The sequence below is a fragment of the Selaginella moellendorffii genome, unplaced genomic scaffold (genome assembly GCF_000143415.4).
Source record: "Selaginella moellendorffii unplaced genomic scaffold, v1.0 SELMOscaffold_5, whole genome shotgun sequence".
Classification (NCBI taxonomy): Eukaryota; Viridiplantae; Streptophyta; class Lycopodiopsida; order Selaginellales; family Selaginellaceae; genus Selaginella; species Selaginella moellendorffii.
The window spans coordinates 2,443,126-2,456,940 of NW_003314266.1; the positions used below are offsets into that span (position 1 = coordinate 2,443,126).

The following is a 13,815-nucleotide window of genomic DNA, read 5'->3' on the forward strand; positions in this document are numbered from 1 at the left end:
AAATATTTAAGGTTTTTATTATAGAATATATTTGAGATTTAAACATATAAATTATTATAAATTCTTAGACTTTCAAATACAAACTACTATAGATATACATTTAGATTTCTTAATGTTTAATACTATTAATCTAATTAAAATTTTATTAATATTTTAATTTATAAGAATAACTCCTTTCTCCTAGGCATGTCAAGGGGCTTTCTATCAATCCAAAGAGACACCATTGAGGAGGAAAATAACAGTTGCCCATCCTTCAACCACATGGACTTCTCTCTAGAATAGTACCATAAAGTAGTTGGGAAGGCCTTTAAGCCATGACACTACTTGCTCTCTAGGGAAGTTTCATAGGGCTTTTACTTAGTGGAATAGGGAGCCAATGCATGAGCTTTAAGTTCATACTTAGGTTATAGCACTATTTGGATTAGAATGGACTAAAGAAGAGAAGTGATCTTTCATGAGTATATAGGCCTAATGCTACCACTTGAGCTCCACTAGATGGTGGCCATGAACTAAAAGACTGGAGTTTCTAAACTTCTAGGATTTATAGAGACCTTGAGCTTTAGATTTGTGTAAGTGATTAAATTTTTCATTCTACTTTAGTCATTTAACTATACATTTGACCATTTGGAGAAGTCTCACTTACAACTTCTATAAGTTTTATTCTTGACTTAGGGACATATTACCCTCGTAAATAGCATCTATACCATTTAACCTTTGCATTTGGTCCAAGTGCTCCACATATCCAATCCCATAACAAACACCCAAAAGTACTATTAACATATCAATCTATTATGTTAAAACTATATTCATTCACCTTTGTATCATGGGCAGTCCAAAACCACTTGCACTATAGTCTCATCTCCCTGGGCTATCCATTTAGTCCTGGAAGCATGAGTTGCTTTGAAGGAAAGACTAATCCATATGGGGGGAATTGTCACCACCAAGCAGTTTGTTGAATTAGGCCTAGATGTTCTGGCTCCACCAGCCTTGGTGCTTTTCTTGGTCAAGTTGTATCAAGTCCTCGATAGCTGCACTGGTCTCTTTGTGGATAATATGAATTATATGTTATATTTCCAGGTCTGGATCTGGATCAGAAGTAGCCTCATTATGATACAGAGCAATGAAGGTTGATTTAATTCTTCCATCTGGGACCAGCTTGTGGTGGACTGGCTGGGAGCCCAGGTGGCATAACCATACAGCAACTCAGATTTGGTAGCGCTCTCATTGGGCATCCCACTGGTACATGACAGCTTGACATAGATTAGGTTGTCCCCTATTCCACTATTCTTGGCTGGTATTTTGGTGTTAAGCAATCAAAGTTGAGGAAATGTGGCCCTTTATTCCAATTATGCCTGGTAGATTTAACATAGCCATTAATTAAAGAGTAGCAAAAATCCTATGGCACTCTTTGGGAAATCACCAAGTATGTCTCAATAGCCTTCTTTTTTTATTTTCTTTTCAATCCAATTCCTTCCATGTTTTCTCAAGTGGCAAAGTATGCCTCCTACTTTCTATCAACACTATTGCCCCTTGAAAAGAGGAAAATCAAGAGTCTTGAGATAAAAGAAAAAGAGGGAGAGGCATTACATAAAAGCTGAGATGGAAGATGATTAAAAATGCTTCTCTAACAGGGCATTAATCTTTGGGCAAAACTACAAGGTTTATAGTCACATTTTGATAAGGATATTATTGCTTGTAAAAACAAGTGGAAGCTAATTTGGAAAAGAGGATAAAACTCACAACAATAAGTTTTTTCCATGGTGTTTTTTCTTTTTTTACAGGTCTGACAAGTGTAAGACAAACCAGAAGTTCAAAAAGTTGTACATGAAGGATCAATCAAAAGTGATGGAAATGATGTTATTATTCTTGAGGGAGATGAGCAGCAAGTTGTTAAGCCAACATCTCCATCATCTTGTAAGCTTCAAAAAGAGACTAAAAATCAGTCAGTTGACCATCAAGGATGACAAATCACAAAGTGCAAATGCTAGTAATGCATCGGGAAGTACTTGTCACAAAAGGACAAAAGGATCAAGAAAGCTGTGAAAGTTACAGGTGTAAAGATGATTGCCTACTTAGAACATTTGATAAGGTGATGTAAAAATCTTTTGACACTCTTGCTAACAAGCTTTGAATAGAAATAGCTCTTTCTATGTTTGATCCAACTCTTTTTGGAAATTGTTCTTGTATGAGTTTCTTCGCTTGAACATTATGCCGAGCAGCATTCTTCTCTGCTTCTGTCCACACACAAATTCCAACAGCTTTCAGTTGATCAAAACCATCTAGAGATCGTTGTAACTCGTCTCTAGCAAATTAGTGTAATGAATTCTCTCTTAAATGTTATTACTGTTAGTAATTTCAAGCATTGTTATTACATCAGCATTTGGACCAACCTCAGGAACAAAAGAAAAACTGACTTGTCACAGATTGAAAATTAGTAAGGTATGTTACTTAGCTGGTTTTGAATCCTAGAGGCCTCCTTGGACAATCCCGTGGCAGCATAGACATTAGACATAAGTACATGAGCTGATGCACTTGTGCTCTCTAGCTTGACCACGGATTGAAACGCAAGCTCTCCAACACCCACATTCTCCCACTTGACGCAAGCATCCAACACTACCATCCAGATGATCACATCAGGCTTCACAGGCATGCCCCTCACGACAGATACTGCTTCCTCGAGATGGTTTGCTTGAGCAAGAACGTCCACCAGGCAGGTATAGTGTTGGAGATTGGGAACGATGCCAAACTCTTCCCGCATGGACCGGAAGTACTCTTTGGCCTTGTCGACGAGCCCGGCATATCGGCACGCCGTGAGAACAGATAGAAAAGCGATGTGATCCGGTTGAATGCGTTCCTTCTGCATCCTCTCGAAGAGCTGGAAGACCTGCGAGGTGTTGCCTTGGAAGCTGTATCCCGCTAGCAGCGCGCTCCAAGTCACCAAGCTCTTCTTGCAAGCAGCCTCAAAGACCTCTTCCGCGTCGGGCATGCTCCCACACTTCCCATAAAAGTCGATGAGAGCGTTTGCTACTGCTGGAACCGTCTCAAATCCATCTATGGATGCTCGAGCATGGAGCTCTCTTCCAGACTCCAAAGCTCCCAGGCTGCTGCAAGCCTTGAGAGCGGCAACGAAAGTCACAGCATCCGGTGAGCAGCCTTCTTCCTCCATGCGCGTCAAGAGCTCCAAAGCGATATTCCCATCTCCGGCCTGAGCATATCCTGCGATGAGACAGTTCCATGATACCACACTTCGCTCCTGAATGCGTTCGAAGACGCTGCGAGCATCGGCCATGCTCCCACACTTCGCGTACATATCCACCAGCGTGTTGGCCACCGCAGTGTGTGAATCATCCCCGAGCGTTGCAGCCAAGTCGTGGATAGCCCGCCCTTGTCTCAAACACTGGTCCTTGACAACACTCCCGTCCACCACCTTGCCTTGTTCTTTCTCGGCCAAGCACGCACAAGCCTTCAAGGTTGCGAGTAGAGTGACACGATCCGGAGCACAGCCTTCGTCTTTCATGCGAGCGTACATCTCCATAGCCAGCTCTCCATCGCCACTTTGAGCGTAACCCAGGATGATTGCGTTCCAAGCCACAACGTCGTGATGCTTCATGCGCTCAAACACCCGACGAGCGTCCACCATACTCCCACACTTCCAGTACATATCCACCAGCGAATTCTCCACGAACGGGCTCGAGTCGTCACCACTCTCGGCAGCTCGGAGATGCACAGCCTTCCCTCTCTCCAGGCAAACCGGCTTGAGCAACCTTCCATCGATCATCTTCCACTCTTCCTTCTCCGCCAAGCTCGAGCAAGCTTTGAGAGCCGCGAGGAGAGTGACGCGATTTGGAGCACAGCCTTCGCGTTGCATGCGTGAGTATAGATCCCACGCCATCTCTCCCTGACCACTTTGAGCGTAGCCGAGAATGAGAGCGCTCCATGACACCACTGTCCGGCTATGGATGCTCTCGAAAACTTGCCGGGCTTCGTCCAAGCTCCCACACTTCGCATACATGTCGACCAGAGTGTTGGGAATGAAGATGGTGGACGAGAAATCGCCACTGCTAGAAACGTACTCGTGGATTTTCTTCCCGGCTTCCAGATCCCTGCTGTTCGTGCAGACCTTGAGAGCAGCGAGAATGATCCCAATGCTTGGCCTCATCCCCTCCCTTTGCAATCTCTGGAATTTTGCCAGCGTCTCTCGATCAGCTCCATTTCTTTTCTTTGCGTTGGATTTTCTGGGAGGAAATGCGTTGCCTTCCACCGCGTTGCGAGGCCAGGAAGATTTCTCGCTGAGCTTGAGCGGCACCCAGCTTGGAATGGAGCGCGAATCGATCCACAGTCCCGCGCCCGTGCTGGAATGCTTGAAATCGGGGAAATTCGGGCAGCTCTGGAAGAATGCCACAGTGCCTGGTGGAAGTGAAGATCTTAGAGGGAAGCTATATCGCAGAGCGCGTACCTTTGTGGCTCGATTGTCCCTCCACATCCAAGGCTGCTCGAAGAGATTGCTCCACAGCTTCTCCTCCATCCTCGCGCCAGAGCTCTCTTTCTTCTTCTAGGTCATTGTGAGAGAGAGAGGTTATATAAGTAGGGCTTTTAAAAAATTGGAGCCTTCTCCTTCCTCGAGAAAAATGTTTGTCTAGCATCAAGAGAAGAAGAGAAAGATCGAAGAAAAAAAAGCTATGCCGCTCGATCGAATAGCTTCTCCACCACTACGGAAAATGCCGCAAATCCAGCGCAGCCCACGCAAGCTGCCTTTGGTCCAGCTGAAGAACACAAGAAAAATGGAACCTTCTTGAGCAAGAACAAGAAAAAAACGAAGAAAAGGAGAAGAAAAGTTCTACCTTTCGCAGACAAGCTCCCACCGGTGACACAGCCAGCCACCATCGTGTTCGTCATGTCGTGCCTCGCTCTAGCCTGGAAACAACAAAGATTCGATCGTGAGAACTAATCTCTAGAGACTTTCCGAGAACTTTGGAGGATCCCAAGAACTCCGGAGAGCTCGCGATCATTCAAGAGCTCTCTCTGGCAAGAACTACGTGAAAGAGAGGATACCTTTTCTATGATACACTCGGTTCCAGAGTAAATGGCTCCCATCACCGCGAAAGCCTTGGCCATATGGAGGCTCTTGCTGCCCATTTGCTTGGCGGCGTGTGTGAAGTGTTGCCTCACGGTCATTTGATCGGGGTTGAGTGGATTGTCCAGCGCTCCAAACAGCAATCCCATGAAAATCCCCATGCCGCCCCCTGGAAAGAAAAAAAAACTCTGTCAAGAACTCCCTAGGCCTAGAACGAAGAAACACGTTTGGAATTCCCATCGCCATTGGCGAAAGAGGAGAGAATCGAGGAGGAAACTCTTGACAATGGAGGAGGAAAGAGGATCAAAGAGGAAGAAATCCTCTCTTACCCATGACGCAGCTCACAATGCTCTTGACGGCGCAGTTGTTAAACACATCCTGCGCCTTCATCTCCTCGAATGTCGGTAGCTTGAGCGGCTCCACCGGCGGCGGCGGGGCGGAGGATCCATCCGAATCGGATGCCGGTGGCTCGGCAGACTGATCGACCATTGCCAAGAACCATTGGGAAAAAACTTTTTAGGGTTCTTCCATACTTGTAGCAAGAACCCTAAATCCTTTTGAAACGAGGGGGCGAAACGCACAGAATGGCTGCTGCTGTTGGAGCTTCCTTCGATCTCTTCAAGCTGCCGCTGCTGCGATCCAGCTCCCGTGGATCATCGCTCCGGGCAAGAACTGGTATGTGTTTTACGCGATCTGTACAGTGTGCGGCTTCGAATTCTCTCCATTCTGTCCCTCGGGTAAGGAAGAAGGTTTAAACTATCCAAATGTAGCTCATTTTTCTCTTGCAGCTCATCGAAACTTTGCTGGAAAAGACCGATCTCACGTCCGAGCAGACCGAATCCGTCACGGACATGCTCTTGGAGGGGGCCGATGCTGCGCAAATCTCCGCGTTTTTGGTGCTCCTTCGAGCTAAAAACGAGACTTTCGAAGAGGTAGCTCTAACTTTTCTTAGAGGTTTTGCTTGGTTCTTTTGTTCTTTGTTTTTCTACTTGCTGCTACCTTGAACGATCTCGTTTCCAAATTCCTCACAGATTGCCGGCCTTGCTAAAGCAATGATTAAGCGCTCTATTGCAGTGCCTGGTCTCGTTGGTGGCCTAGACATTGTTGGTACCGGTGGCGATGGAGCAAACACCGTCAATATCTCGGACTGGAGCTTGTATCCTTGCTGCTTCTTGCGGAGCCAAGGTTGCAAAGGTACGATGGTTCGGTTTTAACTTTCTGCGTGAAAGTTTACGTGTTTCCTGGCAGCATGGAAACCGCTCGAGTTCTTCAGCTTGCGGAAGCGCCGACGTTCTGGAAGCGCTCGGCGTGGAGATAAATCTCGGCCCTGAGGTACTCGCTCGAGTTCTTCTAGTATTGTTTTTTCACTCCCAAGTTCTATGAGAAGGGAATTGCCAGATGTGTCAAGGAAGCAGGGATTGCCTTTATGATGGCACCGAAGTTTCATCCAGCCATGAAAGTAGTTGGGCCTGTGAGGAAGTCCTTGAAGGTGAAAACCGTGTTCAATATCCTCGGCCCGCTGCTAAACCCCGCTCGAGTTCCGCACCAGATTGTTGGCGTCTACTCCAAAAGCCTTGTAAGTTTCGATTATATTTCACTGGAGAATTTTTTTTTCCTGAGACGTGATGATCTCATCTCGAGGAATAGGTACCGAAGATGGCGAAGGCGCTCCAGCTACTTGGCACAAAGCACGCGTTGGTAGTGCACTCTGAGGGACTGGATGAAATGAGTCCTCTCGGTAAGTCAGTTTGCTTTTTCACACCATTTTTCCAACGTTTTTTCTTTTCGCGAGCAGGCCCTGGATTCATATTGGAAGTCACTCCCACATCTATCAAAGAGTTCAGCTTCGATCCATGTAAGATCGTTTTCTTCGTTGAATTCTCTTCTGATAGAGAAAATGGATGCAGTGGACTTTGGTTTCCCTCGTTGTACAGTAGAAGATTTGCGAGGTGGTGATGCAGCGTTCAACTCTAAGGTTCTGAGGGATGTGCTTGGTGGACAAGAGGGACACATCGCGAATGCTCTGGTAATCACCATCACCACATTGTAAAGACACTGAAGTGTGTTTTGCCTTTTGCTCAGATTCTCAATGCTGGAGCCGGCCTTGTTGCGTGTGGAGTGGCCGACGACTTGAAATCCGGCGTCGAAATGGCTCAAGCGGCCCAACAATCCGGCCAAGCACTCAAAGTTCTGGACTCGTGGATCCACTTGTCCCAGGTTCGTCTTTGACTTTCTGCAAACTCAAAAACGATATTGCCTTCGTTAAAGCAGGAATTGAAGATGCAAGAAGAAGCCGTGGCTGTTTCCTAGCAGAAGTACTCTAAATTTTTGGCCAAAATAAATCAAGCAAAAACCGCTCAGTATAACAAGTGCAGGATTGTCTATCAAAAATTATTTGGTGAAGAGCACCACTTACAAAATTGAGAGGAGTTCCGGGGCAAGGCAATCAACAAAACACTTGTTTGTTTGTTATTTTCTCTCTCCCGTTCTCCTCACGCAGCCATCCCCTGCCGATCCTCCACTTGAACGTGCACTTGAAATCCTCCTTGCTCTTTCTCCTCCTTGTCCTTGGCTTGATCCTTGGCTTGATCCGTCTCATCCGTCGCGCCCTGCGCCTGTACCTCAACTTGCTCCTGCTCCGGAATCTGCACCTGAACCTGAACTTGCTCCTCCTCCGGAACCTGAACTTGAACCTGAACTTGCTCCTCCTCCGGAATCTGCACCTGAACCTGCACCTGAACTTGCTCCTGCTCCGGAATCTGCACCTGCACCTGCTCCTGCTGCAGATCCTCCTGCCGCTGCTCCTGCTTGTGCGGCTGCTCACCGCCCCGATCCGCCGAGTCGTCCAGCTTCTCCCCCGCCTGGAGAACCACCGAGTAGTAGCTCGATCCCTCCATGCACTTCATGAGGACCTGCGTGATGGAGCGGCAGCGCACCACCGTCTCCTCCGATTCCTTCTCCGCCTCCTGCACGCAGTCCTCCCACTCCTGAAACTCCTTCCCACACGGCCCCGCCTTCATGAACAAACAAAATGGGCACTCGCCCTCCTCCTCTTGCCCCTCCTCTCCTTCCACCACCTTTCCTTCCTTCTCTTCGCCCCTCTCATCGGCCTCGCGCTCTCGCGCTCGCTCGTCTGCATTCTCCATCGCGAATAACCCTACAGCGAAAACCCTAAATCTCGCATATTTACAGGCATATTCGAGAGCCTTTAGAATATTCGTGTGAATCGGCATATTCACGGGCATATTGCGTTGGCGAGGAGCACGTAGTTCGCCGAGCGCGGTGTCGCGGTAATGGCGTCCACGCCGAGCTTTAGAATTCCCTTCGGCCTAGGCGCTGACAGAAAGCACGCCCACTCCAGCGAATCGGGCACAAACGGCATGCTTGCGAGCAAATCTCTCGCGTTGTCGAGATGCCCAGCCCTGGCGAGGAGATCGATCACGCAGCAGTAGTGGTTCCTGCTGGGACTGAGGCCAAAGTCTTGGATCATCGAGTGGAAGTAGCTCCTGGCTTGGTAGATCTTGCCCTGGTGGCTGCAGATCATCAGCACCGGAAGGAACGTCACAGCCTCGGGGCGCTCCAGAGTGTTTAGAGTGCTCATTGTGAAGAATGCGGCTTCTTTGATGTCAAGATTCGCGCTCCGGGCATATGCCGCCAGCATGACATTCCATGTCGTGAGATTCCTCTGTGGCATCTTCTCAAATATACTTCTCGCGTTCTGTATCTGCCCGTTTTGAGCGTACGCCGACAGAAGTGCAGTCCACGAGGACACGTCCTGACCAGGCATGTCGTAAGAGATTCCCAAACACTCTTCAAAACGCCCGTTCTCGGCAAATGCAGAAAGAAGCTTTGTCCAAGACACAAGGTTCCACTCCGGCATACTGTCAAACGCCCGTTTAGATTCCTCCACGTGGCCCCTCAGACCATATGAGACAATCATGACCGTCCACGAGATTACGTTCGCCATGGGCATCTCGTCAAACACCTGCTTAACCAGCTCGATGTCTTGCCCACTCGTGGCAAATGCTGACAGAAGAGCGTTCCATGAGGCGAGATTTCTCTCTGGCATATTCTCAAACACTCGCTTCGCATCTTCCAATGAGCAGCTCTGCGCGCATGCTGCTAGCAAGGCCGTCTACGTATACAAGTTGTGTACGGGCATTTCATCAAAGAGTTGCTTTACTTTCGATAAATTCCCGGTCTGGGCATTTGCTGCAAGCATCGCAGTCCAAGATACCACGTCCCACTCGGGCATGTCGTTGAAAACACACGTAGCTTCTTGCACGCCACCTCTTTCCACAAGTGAGTTTAATATCGAATTCCAACTCACGACATTTCTCTGCGGCATTTGCTTTAGCATCTCTTTCGCATCAGCCAAATGCCCGTTCCGAGCGAATGCAGTTACCATAGCATTCCACGTTACAAGGTTTCTCTCGGGCATATTGTCAAACGCCTTCTTTGCCTGCTCGATTCGACCTTCTCTGGCGAGGAGCACGAGCATTGCTGTTACCGACACAAGATTGTAGAGTGGCATCGATTGGAACAATCCCATTGATGCGTGGAATTCGCCAGCCTCGGCAAGCGCGCATAGCATCATCGTCCACGAGACCACATTGGGGCTCGGCATCGCGGAGAAGAGGCATTGCGCGTCGCGGATCTGGCCATTTCTGGTGTAGGCAAATAGCATAAGATCCCACGAGAAGGTGTTCTTGGCGGCAATTCCATCGAAAACTTTGCGCGCTTGAGCTGCGTCCCCGCATCGCCCAAACATCTCGATGAGCTTGTTGTAGAGAAACACGCGATCGCGGTAAGGAATTCGATCCACGCGCGCGTAGATCTTTTTGGCCTCGCTCAAGCTCTCGCAGGACTGGATCAAGGCCAGGTCTCGCATTTACCGGTATCAAAATTATCAATAGCTTTAATTGTCAAGATAAGATCTTACTCACGCCACATATGGGCAAATTCGCTCGGTTCTAGCGCGTTTGCCTCTACGTGAGCTTTTCTAGAGTTCCTGGCCTTGACTTTCATCTTATACTTGGCATCTTTTCGCTTGATGAGCGAACGAACCTGTGTAACACACCGAAAACACATCCACGATTAGCTGCGTGGAAAGAATTCGACACGAGATTTACCATGTTTGGAGCCGTGTAGAAGGGATTCTCGTACAGCGGCTTCCCACCCATGCTAGCACTGAAGATCTTGATGGGATTCAGACAAAACCTTGGCCCGACCTTGGATTTACACGCCAGATTCAATCACAGGTTACTTGAAAGTGGAAGACTTACCTCAATCAGAGTCATCTTCTCGGCAGACGCTCGGTCGAGCTTGTCTGAATCATGGTGTGGCACAGATATCTGAAAATGGAGTTTAGAAACAAAACCAACTATCGAGAAACAAAGATTACTTGGTAGTTTCGAAACCAGATATGCTTGTCTAGCACAGTGAATGACAGGACGTGATCAAAGAAAGGCTTGCTCTTCCTGTGGTCTTTAGGAGTACCAAAGACCTGCAAAAACACTAGTAGTAAACCAGGATCCGCAAAAAGAAAAGACGTTACTTGGATGAACATCTCCTTTATCAGCCTTAAGTGGGGCTGCTTGTCGAAACTCGATGAGAACGTCAGTATGGGACGAGATCCTTTCAAATGGTTGCCTGTAAGTTTTAGCTCCGCCATAGTGTGCACTGCAAAACATCGCTACGCATTTCAGACATAGAAGGGAAACAAAGCAAAATGTTACCCGCGTTCACTAAGAACTTGATAGATGGTCCGCCAGGAAACTTAGTCATCCACAGATACAAATCCTGTCTTTTCCTGCACTGAACTACGAGCCTTAGCTAAAACACTATGAAGAAAACCTCACCTCGAAGTACAAACAGCTCGTGCATCCTCGAAGCTCGGCAATCTCATTCAAAGTCCCATTTTTGTTATCCTTGGCTTGAAGCTTCACATCCTTCTTACTGTGCGGCATCAATCCAATCAGGTCCATCATGAGATGCCGATACCTGGAACGCAAAGATTGTAAAGCCACATTCGCAACGCATTTCCACTACTCTCACCGATAGATGATGCTCCGCGAGCAAACAACCAGCGTTTTCTCCTTGTTCCTGAATCCCGGCTGCTGTGGCTCCTGCGGATCCTTCAATCCTGTGAGCGTCCTCTTGGGCGGTGGCGCCTCCTCTGGAACCTGCGCAGCCTCATCCTCGCCGGGATCGGGCGCTGCCTCGGCCGCCTTCGCCTTCCTCTTCTTCCCCTTACCCATAAGCCCTAAGCCCTAAAGTACATAACAGAATATACCTTTAACAGTAACGGAGAATGAGGATGACGGTATATGCGCTCATTGCTGAGAGGGCGCGGTAGGGTTCTCGAGCGATGGCGATGCGCCTGGCTAGGCGCTGGGGAGATTTCTCGAGGTACACACAGTCTCTAGGGCGCTCCTTTGCAACTACAGTGTCTTCTGAAGACCCAGGGCTCGAAGTAATCAACGAAGGCCCCGCCGTGATCAACTCGGGAGATGTGGGCAAGACCTGTGGGATTCCCAAGGAGCATATGCATCGCAAGGTATGATCTCGTAGAATGTAGCGATTTCGTGCACAGGAAACTCCTCTTGCTCATTTCTTACTCCGGTCTTCTCTTAGGTTGTAATCTATTCTCCCGCTCGTAGCGCATCGCAGCAGGGAAGGACTACCATGGGAAAATGGAAGTTCAATTTTGAATCGACCGAGAAGTGAGTTCCATCCTTCGCTGGTGTTGGTTTGGAAAAACTTGGTCTTTGTTTTTTTCTTTTCTTTCTTCGTTTCTTCTGTTCTTGCGGTTGATCTGGAAAAACTTGGTTTTTCTTTCAGGTATCAGGATCCACTCATGGGCTGGACGTCTACCTCGGATCCTCTAGCATACGTTGGAGACGCGGCACTTTCGTTCGATTCTAAAGAGTCTGCCATCGAATTTGCGGCAAAGCACGGGTGGGAGTATACGGTAAGTGTTTCAATCACTTCGCTACTGCGAGTTTTTGATCGATCGACTGGTGTTCATCTGCATTTTGCCCAGGTGCGAGAGCCCCATCAGCAAACTCTCAAAGTGAGATCACTCGTCTCGCTCTTGTTTCATTCTTTCCTTCGGAGAAATTCCATTCACTAACGCTTCGTTTGCTCGTTTGCGTGGCAGCCCAAAGCTTACGCCGATAACTTCAAATGGAAAGGTGCGCCAGTCATGGCCGACGAGTAAAAACACGAATTCTTCCATTCAAATAACCCGAGTTCTTTGCCGCCACGTCACTGTCCGACGTGGCAGAAACAACTGTACATCCTGTGTGCGCGACGTGGCAGACGTGTCACACGCTTGTGAGCCGTCCGATTAGAGTGTTCTCGGTTGATCTAGGTCTTTCGAGCATGGCATCGGGCATTCTCGGCTGCGCGGCGATTCCAAAGGCCGCGGTGGCGGCGGCTGGATCGTCCACCGCTTGCTGCGATGTCAAGCTAGCCTGCGCGCCGGGAAGTTCGTGCTCTAGCAGGGTACATTATGGGAATCTTGCGAATCCTGCCACCGCTTTGAGTGGGAGGCATCGATCCAGGTGTTGCGCTGCTGCCGCTGCTGCTGTGGGGAGGGATTCTAGCCGTGCCGCCACTAGCGAGGCTCAAGAAACAGCAAACTCAGGTACTCTAGCAAATAGCTTTGATTTCTTTCTATCACACTAGTATCACTGCTTCTACACACGGTGCTTCGAGATTGGCAATTTGGGACTAATCACTTGAAACTCTATAGCATACACTTTCCACTGTTCACTTAGCTCCATCTTCCATTTGCTACAGTTTTAGCTCTTCTTTGAGGAAACCTTTTCTTTAGCTATAGTATTCTTCTGTGAGATCGCTTGATAACACGTCAAATGTTTGTTCCAGCTTGTGCAGTGAACGATTCTACGTTCCAGAAGCTTGTTCTGGAGAGTGATATTCCAGTTTTGGTCGACTTTTGGGCTCCTTGGTGCGGTCCCTGCCGCATGATAGCCCCACTTATCGACGAGCTCGCCAGGCAGTACGCGGGAAAGCTGAGATGCCTCAAGCTCAACACAGATGAATGCCCAAACCTGGCCACCGAGTATGGAATTCGCAGCATTCCAACTGTGATTATCTTTGTGGGAGGTGAGAAGAAGGATACCGTGATCGGTGCTGTTCCAAAGTCGAGCTTGACGTCCATGATTGATAAATACCTCAGCTAAGGCTTTTTACACTCTTCCCTTGTTTCTTTGCTTCCTTTAAACAATCATGGTTTAGTTAACATATTCTGTATATACTTGCAGACTTTGGTGCATATACAAATTTCTAACTTGGCTTTATTTGTACAAAATATTGCTTATGCCTTTCGCTTAATACTCACTGAATATTGTATAAGAAAGAGGTCATTTCAACCCCATAGTCAATTATTTTTTAATTTTCAATGAAGACAAGTTTTATTAACCAAATTTTTATTTATTAATAACATAAAATAATATTATATTCATTTTTAAAAAGTATCTATACTGTTAATAATTAAAAAAAGTAATATAATTTATTTTTAATGAGATTAAAAAAGGTAAAAAACAAAAAAACTGCAGTTAAACTCATTCAAAAGCTTATTACCTTCTTTAACTCTACTGTGTCAAATAGATTTTGAATAATATACTAATAACAATTTAGACATTAAATATATATATATAACAAAGCCCATGTTCTAAATCTTTTTATGCATAATTAAAACTATACTCAAATTA

The 13,815-nt window shown here is 47.2% G+C and overlaps 8 protein-coding genes across 9 annotated transcripts; 3 read left to right on the top strand and 5 right to left on the bottom strand.

Moving 5' to 3' along the window:
- Positions 1-2,323: 2,323 nt before the first annotated feature.
- Positions 2,324-4,662, bottom strand: LOC112344556 (pentatricopeptide repeat-containing protein At2g03380, mitochondrial-like). 2 transcript variants are annotated; one of them, XM_024669456.1, is made up of 2 exons: positions 4,457-4,662; positions 2,324-4,407 (listed from the first exon to the last, which is right to left on the bottom strand). In XM_024669456.1, the coding sequence occupies exons 1-2, from the start codon at positions 4,641-4,643 to the stop codon at positions 2,432-2,434; spliced, it is 2,163 nt and encodes a 720-aa protein (XP_024525224.1). In that variant the 5' UTR covers positions 4,644-4,662; the 3' UTR covers positions 2,324-2,431. The 2 variants fall into 2 exon arrangements, with proteins under 2 accessions (XP_024525224.1, XP_024525225.1); XM_024669457.1 differs by having other exon boundaries at positions 2,324-4,387; positions 4,457-4,592.
- On the bottom strand, positions 4,592-5,597 carry LOC9659057 (mitochondrial import inner membrane translocase subunit TIM22-4). Its single transcript, XM_002965197.2, has 4 exons — positions 5,404-5,597; positions 5,053-5,243; positions 4,842-4,914; positions 4,592-4,763 (listed from the first exon to the last, which is right to left on the bottom strand). Exons 1-4 carry the CDS (start codon positions 5,561-5,563, stop codon positions 4,678-4,680), a joined length of 510 nt encoding a protein of 169 aa, XP_002965243.1. The 5' UTR covers positions 5,564-5,597; the 3' UTR covers positions 4,592-4,677.
- An 11-nt stretch (positions 5,598-5,608) lies between these two features.
- On the top strand, positions 5,609-7,446 carry LOC9660248 (anthranilate phosphoribosyltransferase, chloroplastic). The gene is given in 11 exon segments (XM_024669458.1): positions 5,609-5,811; positions 5,863-6,006; positions 6,106-6,219; positions 6,221-6,268; positions 6,323-6,406; positions 6,462-6,650; positions 6,722-6,812; positions 6,870-6,929; positions 6,982-7,100; positions 7,157-7,291; positions 7,346-7,446. Coding segments are annotated over 11 exon segments (1,176 nt in total). The 5' UTR covers positions 5,609-5,658; the 3' UTR covers positions 7,385-7,446.
- On the bottom strand, positions 7,436-8,495 carry LOC9659058 (uncharacterized protein F23F12.8). Its single transcript, XM_002965198.2, has one exon. The coding sequence runs from the start codon at positions 8,317-8,319 to the stop codon at positions 7,567-7,569; it is 753 nt and encodes a 250-aa protein (XP_002965244.2). The 5' UTR covers positions 8,320-8,495; the 3' UTR covers positions 7,436-7,566.
- LOC112344723 (pentatricopeptide repeat-containing protein At4g02750-like) lies at positions 8,404-9,965 on the bottom strand. The gene is made up of 3 exons (XM_024670044.1): positions 9,312-9,965; positions 8,625-9,209; positions 8,404-8,541 (listed from the first exon to the last, which is right to left on the bottom strand). Exons 1-3 carry the CDS (start codon positions 9,963-9,965, stop codon positions 8,404-8,406), a joined length of 1,377 nt encoding a protein of 458 aa, XP_024525812.1.
- Positions 9,965-11,336, bottom strand: LOC9660249 (ribosome biogenesis protein BRX1 homolog 1). The gene is made up of 8 exons (XM_002965199.3): positions 11,132-11,336; positions 10,936-11,077; positions 10,813-10,891; positions 10,632-10,756; positions 10,479-10,580; positions 10,360-10,428; positions 10,207-10,305; positions 9,965-10,141 (listed from the first exon to the last, which is right to left on the bottom strand). The coding sequence occupies exons 1-8, from the start codon at positions 11,332-11,334 to the stop codon at positions 10,013-10,015; spliced, it is 948 nt and encodes a 315-aa protein (XP_002965245.2). The 5' UTR covers positions 11,335-11,336; the 3' UTR covers positions 9,965-10,012.
- Positions 11,337-11,401: 65 nt separating this feature from the next.
- Positions 11,402-12,373, top strand: LOC9660250 (NADH dehydrogenase [ubiquinone] iron-sulfur protein 4, mitochondrial). The gene is made up of 5 exons (XM_002964856.2): positions 11,402-11,633; positions 11,711-11,799; positions 11,918-12,047; positions 12,120-12,149; positions 12,237-12,373. The coding sequence occupies exons 1-5, from the start codon at positions 11,445-11,447 to the stop codon at positions 12,294-12,296; spliced, it is 498 nt and encodes a 165-aa protein (XP_002964902.2). The 5' UTR covers positions 11,402-11,444; the 3' UTR covers positions 12,297-12,373.
- Positions 12,374-12,453: 80 nt separating this feature from the next.
- Positions 12,454-13,401, top strand: LOC9659059 (thioredoxin 1). Its single transcript, XM_002964857.2, has 2 exons — positions 12,454-12,725; positions 12,968-13,401. The coding sequence occupies exons 1-2, from the start codon at positions 12,461-12,463 to the stop codon at positions 13,282-13,284; spliced, it is 582 nt and encodes a 193-aa protein (XP_002964903.2). The 5' UTR covers positions 12,454-12,460; the 3' UTR covers positions 13,285-13,401.
- The last annotated feature ends 414 nt before the right edge of the window (positions 13,402-13,815 follow it).